Source organism: Hyaena hyaena, unplaced genomic scaffold (assembly GCF_003009895.1).
Source record: "Hyaena hyaena isolate Hyena2069 unplaced genomic scaffold, ASM300989v1 scaffold_227, whole genome shotgun sequence".
Classification (NCBI taxonomy): domain Eukaryota; kingdom Metazoa; phylum Chordata; class Mammalia; order Carnivora; family Hyaenidae; genus Hyaena; species Hyaena hyaena.
In genome coordinates, this window is record NW_024080859.1 from 235,989 (window position 1) to 250,508 (window position 14,520).

The 14,520-nt window shown below is 55.5% G+C and overlaps 1 protein-coding gene across 8 annotated transcripts in view; it reads right to left on the reverse strand.

Annotated features, from left to right (window-relative positions):
- The window catches only part of MAST3 (microtubule associated serine/threonine kinase 3), a 38,816-nt gene extending 25,727 nt beyond the window's left edge, over positions 1–13,089 (reverse strand). For 5 of the 8 annotated variants that reach the window (XM_039243325.1, XM_039243323.1, XM_039243322.1 and 2 more), the window contains exons 1-2: positions 4,645–4,804; positions 4,264–4,353 (exon numbers count right to left, since the gene is read on the reverse strand). In XM_039243325.1, coding sequence (XP_039099256.1) covers positions 4,264–4,353; positions 4,645–4,691 — 137 coding nt within the window. In that variant the 5' untranslated portion in view covers positions 4,692–4,804. Of the gene's footprint in view, positions 1–4,263; positions 4,354–4,644; positions 4,805–6,754; positions 6,787–13,036 lie in introns of those variants that run through there. The other 3 variants (XM_039243329.1, XM_039243326.1, XM_039243324.1) reach the window with 2 other exon arrangements.
- Between the last annotated feature and the right edge of the window lie 1,431 nt (positions 13,090–14,520).

Consider the following 14,520-nt stretch of genomic DNA (forward strand, 5'->3'; position numbering starts at 1 on the left):
CCCCAGAAGTCAGGGTCAGTGTCACCCTGAGGGTAGCCTCTTCACATGATACTTTGGGAACCAATCCAGGCCTGATGCTGAGGATCAGACCCCATGTCTGAGAAGAGAAGTCACGGAGAGGGGCTCCTCTGGCGTGTAATCCTAACTCTTCCCAACTTTCTGGCCACCAATTTTGCTTCTTGGGTTTCTCAAGAGACTCCCCATCCTGTCTTCTCCATGGCCGGTGTCACCCTCAGGTAGCTACTGGGTTTGTCCTCCAGAACGCTCTCCAGGTCTCCTGGGCTTGGGTCTCAAACACCCAGAGCTGGCCATTCGCTCACCCAACATTTATTGAGTAACTACTATATGCCTGACCCTGCGCTAAACCCTGAGTACCCAGCCCTCAGAGTCGCCGAGTCTGGTGGGGGAGGCAGAGAATAAACCGCAAGCCACTAAATGATCAAGACAATTTCAAACACCATTAGTCAAGGAAGGAAAAGAACAGAGGTAACAATAGCAAAGGACGATTTTAGCCAGGAGGCCTCTCTGAGGAGGTGACGCTATAGCCAGCCGAGACACTGAGAGGGAAGAGGAGCCAGCCATGGCAAGTGTTCCGAAGAGAGGACACAGCTTGTGCAAAGGTCCTGAGACAAGACTGACGGGGAGATGCCAGGGGGACTTAACATGCGAGCATTGCAGTTGTACAGTAGACGCAATGGGGAGCCATGGAGGATGTGTGAGCAGGGAAGGGACATGGTCTGAATTGCCCATCAACCCTCCCTGCCTCTGTCTGCCATGGGCAACAGGAGCTGGCAGGGCCAGGAATGCAGGTGGCGGGAGGCTGGTGAGAGGCTATGACAGGGTCTGGGAGGAGGACACGGAGGCCTGGATCAGGATGAGGCTGCAAAGACAAGTGGGTAGACTCTGGACTTGTTTTGAGGCCGATGGATGGGCCCTGCTGAGGGTGAAGATGAAGATGGAGGTGAAGATGGAGGTGGTCACTTATGACCCTGAGATATCCAGTCTGAGCCACATGCCAGGGACAGAGCCTCCCGCGCGGGGGAATGTAAGGTCCCGCAGATCCGGGGACCCAAGTAGAGACAGAGTCGCGGTCTTGTGTCACCATACGCTAACAGGCTGTGCCCACCAAACCCTCCCCACATGTGTGCCAGGGACACTTCTGCACAGTTATAAAGGAAGTACTCCTTGGTCCCCACTGTGGCCACACTCTGCACTGCCTACTTGCCCCCCATTACACCCACTGTGCTGGCGTCCCCAGCAGCCACTTCCTCCACACCCAGCTGGCCTCAGTTTCCTCCTCTGCAGAACAATCCAGAGCAGCTGACACTCCAGAACGCCTGTGGCCATGGCAAAGGCCTTCCGTGAAGGGACAACGAAGCCACTGATCTCTGGTGTCAGCCCACTGCCTACCAGATCATGTCCCTCCCCAACTCACACACCCTCCGTGGCTCCTCAATGCTGTAACAGCAAAACCACACTTCTGGGTGAATCCCTCTCCTAGGTCTCAGATCCTAACCCTGTCTGTAACTCAGGGTCTGCCTGCCTCTGCTTGTACTAGTGACTACGTAAATGGCAAAGCCCCAGTGAGCATACGGAACCCTACCCCCAACCCTTCCCTGGTCTGACCACCCCAGCCCTTCCCGCCAGCCCATGCACTGTCCACACCCCTCCCAGCCCTATACTCTGTATGGTTCTTAGTTCCCAGGATAGAAAAATACAAACTCTTTCTGTCCTTAGCATTCAAGGCCCCTGAGGGAACAGAGACTTCTAACAATGCTTTTTGTTGCCCCCTTGACCAAACTTGTGACCTTCTTCAATTGCCTCCTACTCAACGCCACAGGCAGAGCCCTCTCACTGTCTTCCCATTTGTCTGTGCCATAAGCATTAATGGAGCACTTGCTGTATACCAGGCCCTGGCCTGGAATTGAGGGCAGATCCAGGTCTGGCTCTCAAGGGGCTCCCAAACCTCTGGGTGAGAAAAATAACCCCAGAATCACACAAGAAAACGTGGAAATCACACCCATGATGCAGTCTCATTGAGGGAAACAGACAGGCAAAACGAAATGTGTCTGGGGCTTGGGAGGCCCTGACAGGGGCTGTGTTTAAAAACAGCTTCCTGGGGCACCTGGGTGGCTCAGTCGGCTAAGCGTCCAACTTTGGCTCAGGTCATAATCTCACAGTTCGTGGGTTCGAGCCCTGTGTTGGGCTCTGTGCTGACAGCTAGCTCAGAGCCTGGAGCCTGCTTCAGATTCTGTGTCTCCCTCTTTCTCTGACCCTCCCCTGCTCATACTATCTCTCTCTCTCTCTCTCTCAGAAATTAAAAACAACACAAAAACATTAGAAAGAGCTTCCTATCTGAGGGCTCGATAGAGACTTGACAGAGAAAAGGAGGAAAGGAAGCTGTGGGTAGAGGAGTAGCAAATACAAAGGCCCTGAGGCTGGACCAGTTTATATGCTAGGAGCCCAGGAAGCCTCAGGGCTAGAGTATGGTGAGCCAGATGGGAAGACAGACGAGGGGGAGATGGGAGGTTGCAGGGGCCAGACTCAAGGGCCCTTGGAGGCTGAGGGAAGCAGCATGGGCTTATTCCTAGGGTACTTAGAACCTGGGAGGCAGGGACCCATTTCCTTGCCTGGCCCAAGGTGATGGGATTCTGCTGCCCTCTGGTGGCCGGTGAGGAGGCTTTTCTGCTCAGAGCCCCGAACTCTGCCTCCTTTACTCCTCCATTTGCTCCTGGTAAAACTGGCTCAGCTGTTCACAACTGATCCCTCCCCTCATCCTGTCCTCACTGGTAGTTGAGGCCAAGGAGTCGGTGTCAGATTTGGCCTGACACTCTTTCCCAGGGCGCCCCTGCACAACATGCTCTGAGGTCCCGAGTTTCCTCCTCCCCGAAATGGGGGGGGGGTACAGCAGACCCCACTGGGTTCCCCAGCCTGGTCCAGGCCCCACCATCTTCTACCCAGATGTTGTCCTAGCCACCTCCCTGTCTCTGCCACCTCCATCCCTATCACTTGTCCTCAGCAGACCTTTCTTCCCCCAAGGCAGCCACAGGGGCTTTTAAATTCATGGTCCTGCCTCAGGACCTTTGATTGTGCAGTTCTCATTGCCTGGTACGAATCTTCCCTCAGCTCTGCCTAGACCTTGGCTAAAACACCACCTCCCCCAAGAGGTCATCATCCGAATGGAGCTTGTTTGTCTACTTACTTGTTCATTGCCCATCCCCAGAGATCTGACTGAGAGGCACAAGAGGGAAGGATTATCTTGCTCACAGCATGCCCTTAGCACCTGGCACATAGTAGGTACCTACTTAATGAAGGTAACTGTCTGTTGCCCACCACTCAATGAGGGCCTCAAACTGTTCTCTCTACGGAAAGAATCTAATCAGTTCATTCATACTAAGGTATAAATGATTGATGGGCCATCAAATTCTAGTCATCACTGATTCACCCATCTGTCACCTCCCTGAACTTTTCCCAAGCTGTGTGAAGAGCCCATGATAATCCTGAGATTCCCTCCTAGACAGAGGGCAAAACCCTGAGATGCGCCAGTCATAGAGGGTGGCTCAACCCCTCAACAGACTCATCAAGCTGGCCCTGATGCTTGGTTCCCGGACATATGGAACCAGGAGAAGTGGTGTCTCCCCTCCGCCTCAGTTTCCTCAGCTGAGAAATGGGGTCAGGAAGGGTACCTCCCTCCCAGGCTTGTGGAGGAAACAGAAGGTACTGGGTACAGAGCTGGCACTCAGTCAAGCTGGCTCTTTCCTCCCTACCCCACTTTGCCTGGTACAGCGCCTGGGGCTCTAATGGTGAACTCTCAGATGTGTGTGTGTGCGTGTGCGTGTGTGTGTGTGTGTGTGTGTGTGTGTACGTTCAGAGGGAGGAGCTTTCTGGCCAGCTGAGCTGGGTGTGGGGAGGGTCCTGGAGGTCATAGCCTGAAAGGCCAGGCTGATTCAGCAGGGAGGGCCCAGAGCAGGCTGGGAACCCAGCACCTGTCCCAGGCACGTCCTTGGGCCACAGCTCACGTTCTAGCCTCACCCTGACCACCTGTCAGATGGAGGACCTGTTGGCTATGGTTGAAAATGGAATTTCCCCATCAAGGCCCTAATGTGAATACGCATCTCATTTTATGGCGGGGTAAACTGAGGCCCAGAGAGGTGGTGTCACCAGCCCACAGTACCTTGGTGAGCAAGCTGGGTCTAGGTGGCTTCCAAGGCTCTGAGGCTCCAGGGCAGGGTCCGAGCCCCGCCCCCATGTGCTGTCACTTACCTCCAGGGGTGCAGGCCCAGTGAGGGGCTGCAAGGGCTGCTGGGGCTGCTGGCGCTCAGCAAAGATAGGCTCTGGCTGCTCGGAGATAGACTGCAAAGAAAGAGGCCGGGGACGGTGAACCTGGTGGTGGCCCCTGCGTGTGGCCGACTCTGAATTCAGATCAGGACTTGGGTTCCCCTAGGGACAAAGGGGCCCCAAGGCCCGGGATTCTGGGTCTCACCAAGGTCGCGAGGGTGGGGCCTGACCGATGACCCGGGAGGGCTCCCCGGAGGCGGCGGTGCGACTCCGGGCGACTTAAGAAGAGACGCGGGGGCAGGGTGGTTGTCTGTCTGCCTCTCTTCCTCCCACCCCATTTCCCCTCCTTCTTCCCCAAGCACTCACTCGAGGGTCAGCGCCGGGATGTGAAGCTTGTCCCTGCGAGACTTCATGCTGAGGCCGGGGCTGCGTCTACGCGGCTGGGTGCCAAAGCCCTCTCCGGGGCTCCCAAGCCCTGACGGCGGCGCGATCGGACAGACCCGCGGACGCGGACGTGGGGACGGACGCGGCGCGGGAGGCTGGGCCGCTGGGGGCGCGGCGGGCGGGCTCTCTCCGCCTCAGGGCGGGGCTCGGGGCCCCGCACCTGCGCGCAGGCCCAGCCCAGCAGGAAAAGTCGGGTTGCGGGAGGCTGGAGTGGCAGGTGCCACCCGCTCCTGGAGACGGACGCCGCCGGGGCTGCGGGGGCTTGAGCCCCCGGGCTGCGCGGCCGGAAAGGAAGGGCGGTCACTGCCTCCTCGATTGGCATTATTGCTCCATCGTCTGGCCCCGCCCCTTCCCGGCTGCGGCCGGTCTCTGCCCTCGCCCCGCCCCCGGGGGGTGTCTCTCGGACCCCGGATCAGAGCGCGTCCCGCCCCCATTCCGCGTTTGGGGCCCCTCGCGGCGGGTCCCGGTACCCCACGCACGCCAGAGGCCGGTCCACGCCTCCAGGCCTTTGCTTCACCGGGTTCCTCCCGTCAGGACCGTCGTCCCCCTCACCCACATCCGAGTTCGGTCCCCCGGGCCCCTCTTCCGCGGAGCCGTCTCTACACACGACCCGTGGCGCCCCGAGTCCCACCCTCCCTTTGCCCCAGCCCAAGAGTCCCAGCCCAGGTGCCAAGAGTCCGGGGTTGGGTCTGGCTCTGCCCCCCTGGACACCCCGCTTGGGCCCAGCCAATAACGCGATAGGTAGCAGAAAATAGACAACTCTCCGGGAGTCTGTCCTTAACTTGCTCTGTGGCCCAGGACTTTGTCCTGCGTGGTTCTGACTGATTCCGGTCCCCCCACCCCGGCCCAAGCCTGGGCAAAGGCCAGGGACAGTGGCCGCCTTCCGGGTCAATGCCCGAGCCCCGCCCCTACGGGCCCCTCAGACTCCTCCCCACCAGCTGCACTCTCCCCAGCGCCTCAAGAACAGATGGTCAGGGCTCGGGGGCCCGTCTGACCCCATCCCCACCACCAGATTTCAAAACTCTCATCCAAACCCCAGGACTTTCCTCTTCTCTCCCTCCACCCGCCTTGTGCTCTATTCTCCAGCTACTGCTGTCTCCATGATGTTCTTCCAAACCAAGCCGGTCTCGTACCAGGACCTTTGCCCATGCTGTTCCCTCTAGCTGGAATGCTCTTACCTTCACACCTTCCCCCCTCGCCTCTTCTTCCTCTTCTAGATCTAGGCTCAAATGTTACCTTCTCCAAGAGGGCTAAAGCCCCCCGCAGCCCCTCTGTCTCTCTTTAATTTCTCCCCTACACAACATCTCTTCACCATAACGCTCCCCAAGAGAGTGTGAGCTCCATGGGCAGGGACCAGTCTCGACTTGTCTCTGTGTCCCCTAGGCCTGGAACGGGGCCTGATACACAGCAGGCACTCAAAAGTTTGTTAACTGGGTGATTTCACTGCGGGGCAAGAGAATTCCCACCCCTTAGGCAAACACAGCCCCCAAAGAGGGGGTGTCTCCACTCACGGACCTCCAGGCCCCCGGCGCAAGGCAAAACCCTCCCCGTCCTGGCCTTTGGTTTCCCATCTGCAAACCAGCAAAGGCACGGAACAAAACGTCCTGTGAGCTTTGGGATCCAAAAATGCCAACCTACAGAAAAACGCTAACGTGACCCTGAAGGATACAATTCTCTACTGGTGTCCCCTGATAGTGAGCTCCCCATCATGGGAGGCATGCAAGCTGGCTCCAGGATACTTGGCTGCAATTCTGTAATTTGGACTCTAGACGTTAGACAAGGGTTCCTTTTCCACTCTGGATGCCCTTGTGCCAGTGGTGCAACCCTACGGCGCTTCAATTTCCACATTTGCAAACTGGCACGGGCCTCCCGGCTGGTGTGAGCTAAGTGAAGCACTTCCAAAGCACTTTGCAAACACTGGGGTGAAAGGATCAGGGTGAACCGCTTTGTTATAATTATTAAATAAATTCACAATCTGGAGGCTGCTGCTGAAATATCTGTGCCCAGGACCACTGGCCTTAGGTGAACTCACCCACGTCCCCGGCGTGGCAGGCTCAGCTCCTTCTGAAATGAGAGGAAACAGGGGTCATTCCCAAAGAGACAAGCGCTTCACATCCCTGGCCCTCCATCCACCTCACCCCCCAGTTGGCCCCCTCGCTTACCTAGCTGCAGCCAATGCCTCCTTTCTGCTGCCCCACGTACTGGGTTCTCCCCTGCCACAGTGCCTTTGTACCAGCTGTGTCTTCCGTCAGCACTGCCTTCCCCACCCCGGCCTCTGGTGCTAGTTACTTGCACATCACTCCCCACCTCATGCATCCCTTCCTCTTGAAAGCCCTCCAGGCTCCCAATCACTTCCCTGCCTAGCTCAAACCCTCCTTGTACTAAAAACAACTTCATCATTTTATTTTAAAGTTTATTTATTTTGAGAGAGGGAGCGAGAGTGGGGGAGGGGCCGAGAGAGAGAGGGCGAGAGGGTGAATCCCAAGCAGGCTCGGCACTGTCAGTGCAGAACCTGATGCGGGGCTCGAACTCACGAGAACCTCGAGATCATGACCTGAGCTGAAATCAAGAGTCAAACACTTAAGGCACTGAGCCACCCAGGCGCCCCATGACTTCATTATTTTAAATAACAAATTAGTTACATTTATAAAGAAGTACATCAATAGTGGCTAAATAGTAACAATCCTTTGAGGAAAGGGAGGTTCTTGACTCATCCTCACCCGGCTCCCTCCCAGATCTGAAAGTCACTTCTGCAGAGCCTCCTTGGAATTTGTGTCCTGGAAACCGGTGGGGGGTGAGGGCACTAATTAGTAACTCCCTCTTGAAGACCCTTCTAGAGCTCAAGAAGCTGACCTGCAACAACCCTGGGTGCCCTCACCACATGCAGGGCAAAAAGCTCTGCACTTGGGGCTCACAGTGACCCCAGAGTCCACCCTCAAATGCAGCTCACCCAAAAAGGTTTTTACATTCTCAAAAGGCCATGCAGCACGGGTTTAGAATCTAGGGATACTCAGACCTGGCTCCAGATTGATTTATTATCTGTTCTTTCCTGTCTGTGGGACCTTGGGCAAGTAACCTGTGCTATTTGTGCTATGATTTTCCCATCTATAAGGTGGAGGTAACATCAGGAAGGTCCCAGGCTAGTAGTGATCAGCCACTATTATTGTGGCTGTTGTGTGTTGTGTTATTGTTGAGCTGAGCAAGGGGCTAGGCAGACTATCAAAATACCTGATAAATTTTTTACATTTCCTGAGCCACCTACTATGGATGAGGAGCGGGGGCCATTTCTCAGGCTGGGAAACTGAGGCACAGAGGGAAGCCAGCTGCCCATGTCTCTTGGCAGAGGGAGAAGGAAAGGAATCCAGGTCTCTGGGCATCCCCCGTACCCCAACATACACACCCGCCAGGGCGGTCCTGTGGAGGACAGACACATGACTATTTTTACCTAGGTGGGCTCCGGGCTGCCCACATCCAGAGCGGGGTGTTCACCATGGCAACCACTGACGTCATCAGCCCCCGCAGCCGATTCAAGGGGGCTGGAAGCTGTCCAGTGCAGGACGGGGCCAGGAGAGGTTGGCTGGGTCTCCCAGCAGGGGAAGAGGAGGGTCCAAGGGATTGGGGTATCCCCCACGAGGCCTGACCCTAGCTACCCTGACCCCACGAAACCGAGCAGTTCAAGGTGGGAAGAGGCTGACCTGCTATCCCGAGGTGTTTCTGTCTGCCAGAATACCTCTGGGGACGGAGAGCTCACTATCACTCAGGGCAACTGACCACAGAACCACCACCACCATTAAGGCCTCCGGCTGCCCCCTCCAATTGTCACAGGGTCTTATGCCAGCTTTACCCTCTCCTCTAACCTGTGAAACATGGGAGCTGGCATCTGAACCCAGAGCTATACCTGCTCTACCGCCCCCTCCTCCACCCCAACCATGCCCCTCCAAAGCCCTGGCAGGCCTGGGTTCCCAGTCTAGCTCCCCATCATCTGAGCCATGTGATCGCTGCCAAGCAATTTCACATCAGTTTCTTCATCGGGAAAGCCTTCCCGCTTACATAGGGTCCTGGGAGGAATCAAGTAACGAGCTAAGAGCCTGGCCCCGGGGATGGTGCCAAGACAATGATTTGGTGAGGTTAATAATAACCACCAATTTAACCACAAATTTTAATTTGCTTCCAAAATACAAAGAGATGTGAAGTGGCAGAGAGAAGCGAGGGAAGGTCGGCGGTCCCCCACAAAGGCTCTGTGGAAAGCGGGGACCACATGGAACTCTCCCGGCACCGCCCCCGGACCCTCTGCTCCCAGAGCCATCTGCTTCTGCCTTCAGCCCCCTCTTTGCCGGCTGTTCCTCAAGGAGTGACTCCCGCATAGACCAGGGTAGGTGGGGGCCCGATCCCTCGGAACTGCCCTTTAAAGATAATATTTACGGCTTCCTCTTCTGTTCCGGGCTGGGCTGGGCAGTGCCACCTCCCGGCCAGAAGCCTCAGCTTGATCCTGAGGAACCCCCAATCTGGAGAAGACAGAGCAGGGCATGGGCACCCCCACAACTGGAAGGATTAGGGGAGACCCAGAGGAAGAGAAGGGGCTGGCAGTGGGGGGAGCCAAGAGGCTTCCTGGAGGGGTGAGGGGGTGTCAGGCTGGTGGGAATCTGTAGGGTGGGAGTAGGACTCTGCCCGGTTGGCACCAAGCCCCATGGGAAATTGGCAACTGGAGTGAAGGGAAGGAGAAGAGAGCAGGGACCACGTAGCACCAGCCTGAGGGCTTTTTGGAGAAGAAGTTGAACTGGGCCACAGGGATGCAGGGTGGACCTTCCAGGGAAGGTCTCCAGTAGCAGCCAAAACAAAGTTCAGATACAAGCTCTGGCCACCTTCACTGCCCCTGGATTTGCAAATCTGGTGTTTTAAAATTCCGTGGTTTGTGAGGCGCCCGGGCAGCTCAGTGAGTTAAGCACCTGACTCTTGATGTCGACTCAGGTCATGATCTCACGGTTCATGAGTTCGAGCCCCGAGTCAGGCTCTGCACTGACAGTGTGGAGCCTGCTTGGGATTCTCTCTCCCTCTCTCTCTCTCTCTCTCAAAATAAATAAAAACTTAAAAAAAAATGTGTGGCTTGTGAAGCAAAGGTCCAAGTGGGAGATGATTAAAAAATAACTATAAAGTAAGAAGAAAGATAGTTGTAGCAATAACAATGTAACAATAGCAAGGTGAGTAGTGTAGCTCACATTCACTGGGACTGGGCGGAACCCAAACCAGGCAGGCCCGGTTCCCAGCTCTTCCCCAGACCCAACACAAACTGGGGGTCCCAGGGCCAGATAAGGTCCTGCTCACGACCTCCCAGCACCCAGCCAGCTGCCCCCGTCCGATTAGCCAGCATTCCCATGGCTACTGTCTGTACTAGTCAGTCAGCTACTGACCTGAGTCGCCTCCACGTCCTCAAGCTTTTATGAATTGACTCTTTGGCCTTCGGAAGGGTCAGCCTCTGGGGTTATCTGATTGGCTCTAACCAGGAGGCTGCCACCTGATTGGCTGGGGGTGCTCCTGGCCCCATTACCAGAGCCCCGGTTAAGGTACTACTGGATAGCTAAGGCCCCAAACCTAGGTCCTCAACATTTTTGCACCCTCGGAAGCCCGCCTGGTTAGAGTACCAAATTTCTTACTTTCCCTCTCTGATCCTCAGTTTCCCTCTCTGAAAAACGAGGCTAATAACAGCACTGACCTCTTGTGCTGTTAGAATTAAATGCATTCACAGTGCTTAGCATTTATGGGTGCCCATTACTGTAAGGCATTATTTATATTTCTACTATTACTATTTTTTTAAGTTTTTAAAAATGTTTATTTATTTATTTTGGCGGCGGGTGGGGGAGGGAAAGAAAGAGAGAGAGAGAGAGAGAGAGAGGGAAAGAGTGAATCCCAAGCAGGCTCCAAGCTCAGTGCAGAGCCCAACACTGGGCTCCACTTCATGTTTTTGAGTGAGATCACGACCTGAGCCAAAATCAAGAGTCAGACGCTTAACTGACTGAGCCACCCAGGTGCCCCTATACTTCTACTATTACTAATTTTTAGTTATTTTCACTGTCTCCTATTTGGTTATTTACTCCAGGCATCTTGCTGGCCTCTGGCCCCCTCCAGGCACCCCACCTGGTCCAGAGAAGTCTTTCAAAGCCTTCAGATGTGGTAGTGTCCTCCCTTGCCCTAGCACTTTCCATAGCTCCCCAGCACCTCAGGGAGAAAATCTAACCTCTTCAAAATAGGCACTAGAACGCCCTGAAGCAGAGGGTGGGCTCTCACACTCCTGGCTGTAGCACTAAGAAATGGCTTCTAGTGGGGCACCTGGGTGGTTCAGTCGGTTGAGCATCCTACTTCATCTCAGGTCATGATCTCGTGGTTCATGAGTTCGAGTCTGGCGTGGGGCTCTGTGCTGACAGCTCCGAGCCTGGAGCCTGCTTCAGATTCTGTCTCCCTCTCTGTCTGCCCCTTCCTTACCCCTTCCCTGTCTCTCATAGTAAACATTTAAAAAACTTAAAAAAAAAAAAAAAAGGCTTCTAATTTCCCCACACAAGCTTCTGGGCCTTCGCATGTGCTGTGCCCTCCGCCCAGAATCCCCTCACCCATCTGGGCAATCCCTGCTAGTGCAGGGCTGGTCCGGAGGGGGCGCCAGACCTGCCTGGGTTCAAATCCTGACTCTGTCACCTACATGCTGTGACACCTGGATAGTGCCTAGGCTTCTTTGGGTCTCAGTTTCCCCTTTTGTAGCAAGGGACTCGTCATCAGGGAACGGGTGCCTCTTCCCCATGAAACAGGCCCCCACTTCTTGACGTCAGCAGCGCCCCCATTCGCCTACCCGAAGGCAGTTTCTCTATTTTAAGAGGCCGCGGGCGGGGCTTGAGTCTAACTGGGGCTCGGGGCGGGGCCTGTCCCCCCACAACACCCCACCGCTCACCGCCCCCTCCTCCACACCCAGGCCCCTCACTCTTGACTCCGGCCTCGGACTTTCCCCTTTTCGCCCCCTCCCCCGCCACGCCTGGGGGTGGGGGTGTTTCTGCCTCGCATCTCTGACCCTGCCCTCCCGGACGCCACCCCCACCCCGTCCTTCCTTGGTGCTAGCTTCCCTCAGACTCTTTTATTTCCCCCTACACCCACCCGCCCCTGCCCCGCCACCCCGCGGGGTCTTCCTCCGAGACCACAGAGCAACGCGTGGTTTTGGCGCCTTCTCCAAGTGTGCCTGAGCGTCCCACACTGCAGCTGACTACTCCCTGGGGTCGCTGCTGCCCCGGCGTGCGCGTCCCCCGACAGGCTGGGAGACCCTGGAGCATGGTTTCAGAGGGTGAGCACTCCGCTGCCTCTCCAGTGCCGGGCACACAGCAGGCACTCAATAAATGTTTGTTGGGTAAATGATGAATCCCAGGCTCCCGACAGGCAGCCTGGTGGCTTCTTAAGGGTGTGGTCTAAGCCCCGCAGGGAAACGGCTAGATCGTCTTAATTCCCCTTGCACGGAGATGGAGAAACTGAGGCACAGAAAAGTCAAAGGAGTTGGTCCATCGAGGTCACACGGCACCCGCAAGGGTTGGAACTCTGACACCCATGTTCTTACCTCCTGGTGATGAAGCCTCCCAACCACAAACCCAGGACCAGAGGTCAGAAAAGGAGGGCCCTTATAGCAAATGGAGAAACTGAGATCCAGATAAGCAAAAGCGTCTCCCGCCCTCGGACACCCCCCCCCCCCCCAACGCCCCGGCCCGCAAGCGAGTTGGCAGTGCTTTCTGCAATACAGAACCAGTAAAGGCTGCCGGATCGAATCTCTGTCGGGCGACCTCGAGTTTGTGACTTTTCCAGACTCGAGCCTCAGTTTCCTTGTCTGACAAATGGGCGCCTGGACAGCCCCAACCTCCTCGGCTCACCTTAGGGGTGAGTTGAGGCTGGGGCGCAGTGGCGCAGCGACGGCACGAGGCAGGTAATAATACACATTAAGTAACATGAATAGATCACTAGTAAAGAGATTAACACAACGATGAGCATATGGTGAGCGCTCAAAGGCTGCTGTTGCTCATATTATTAGAGCAGCTGGTGGGAAGGGACCCAACCCTTGGCCCCTTTCTCCTACGCTAGCGCTTGGAGCCTCAGTTTCTCCATATGTCAAGCCAAACGGAGTATAATCCCCTTCCCATTAGGCAAAAAGCACTTTGAAAAGCGGGCAGAGGGAGAGACCCGAGCGCGCGCCCCGCTCTCCGCCTCAGTTTCTCCTGGCGCCGAAGCCTCGCCCCTGGCGCCCAAGCCGGGTGCACTCCGCCCTGCCCTCCGCCCGCCCACGCAGGGGCCTCACCTGGAGCCCTCGGCGCCGCAGGAGGCTCGGCTCGTCCATGGCCCGCTAGTCCGCGCCGCCTGGCCCGCCCCCGGGCCCGCCCCAGCCTGCCAAGCCCCGGGACCCCGCGCCATTGGTCAAGCCGGGTCAGCTGATGTGTCCTGGCTCCGCCCCTCCCTGGGAGCCCTCCTGGAAGGGCCCCGCCTCCATTGGATAGGCCAGACCCGTCCTTCCAGGCCCCACTCTACCCCCCCAGCCAAGATGAAAACAGTTTTTAATGAATCCTCCTAGAAATAAGGGAACGTTATCGTCCCCATTTTGCAGATAAGGAAACTGAGGCTCAGAGAAGTTAATTAATGTGCCCGGGGCACACCACAAGGCCAGTTCTAGGGTGAGGTGAATGAGGCATTCAGTATTGTTCCGAATTTAAAAGGGGCCACAAAAATCAGTAATTAAGATACACAAGATTTTAATACGATAGTTTAAAGAATCTAAACTAACGCGCACACACACACACACACACACACACACAAATGCATGATGAACCAAACATCAAAAATAAAAATAGGATCAAGCTCTGCTCTTACATGACCCTACCTCCCTTGTTTCACCTTGATTCTGGCCCTAGTCCCAATAAAACTTTATTTACAAGAACAGGCAGCCACTGTTGCCAATTTCTGTTTTGAGGATGGCTGCCTTTGCCGAGACAACTGGACACCTGGCTAAGTGCCTTATGAGGACCACCTTCCACAGGTATCAGCCCCACGTTGCAGAAGGGAAACTGAGGCAGGGGACAGCCCAAGTGCCAAGATGGCATCCATATTCTCTCTTTCACTGGGACTGCCACTGTCTGCAGCTGCGGGTTCCTCTGGCTACCCCACCATTGGACTTAGACATTACAGTAACTTCTCAGGCTGGAGGAGACCCCAGGGAGGGCCCAGTTGCCTTTGAGGTTGGATAGGCTCCAACCCAATTACAGTGGCCAGATTGAGCACATAAAAAATACAAGACTTCCTGAAAATTTTGTTTTTATCATACACATTTTAAAATTGAAATATTGGGGTGCCTGGGTGGTTCAGTCAGTTGAGTGTCAGACTTCAGCTCAGGTCATGATCTCATGGTTTGGGAGTTTGAGCCCCACAACGGGCTAGCTGCCCTCAGTAAAGAGCCCACTTCTGATCTTCTGTCTCCTTCTCTCTTTGCTCTTCACCTGCTGGTGCTCTCTTTCTCTCAAAAATAAAGAAAGATTACATTAAAAAAAGGAGGGGCACCTGGGTGACTCAGTCCGGTAAGTGACGACTCAGCTCAGGTCATGATCTCACAGCTTGTGAGTTTGAGCCCTGCGTCGGACTCTGTGCTGACAGCTCAGGGCCTGGAGCCCGCTTTGGATTCTGTGTCTCCCTCTCTCTCTGCCCCTCCCCTGCTCACACTCTGTCTCTCTCACCTTCAAAAATAAATAAACATAAAATAATAAGAATAAGAATACTTGTACTCCCCTCACAAAT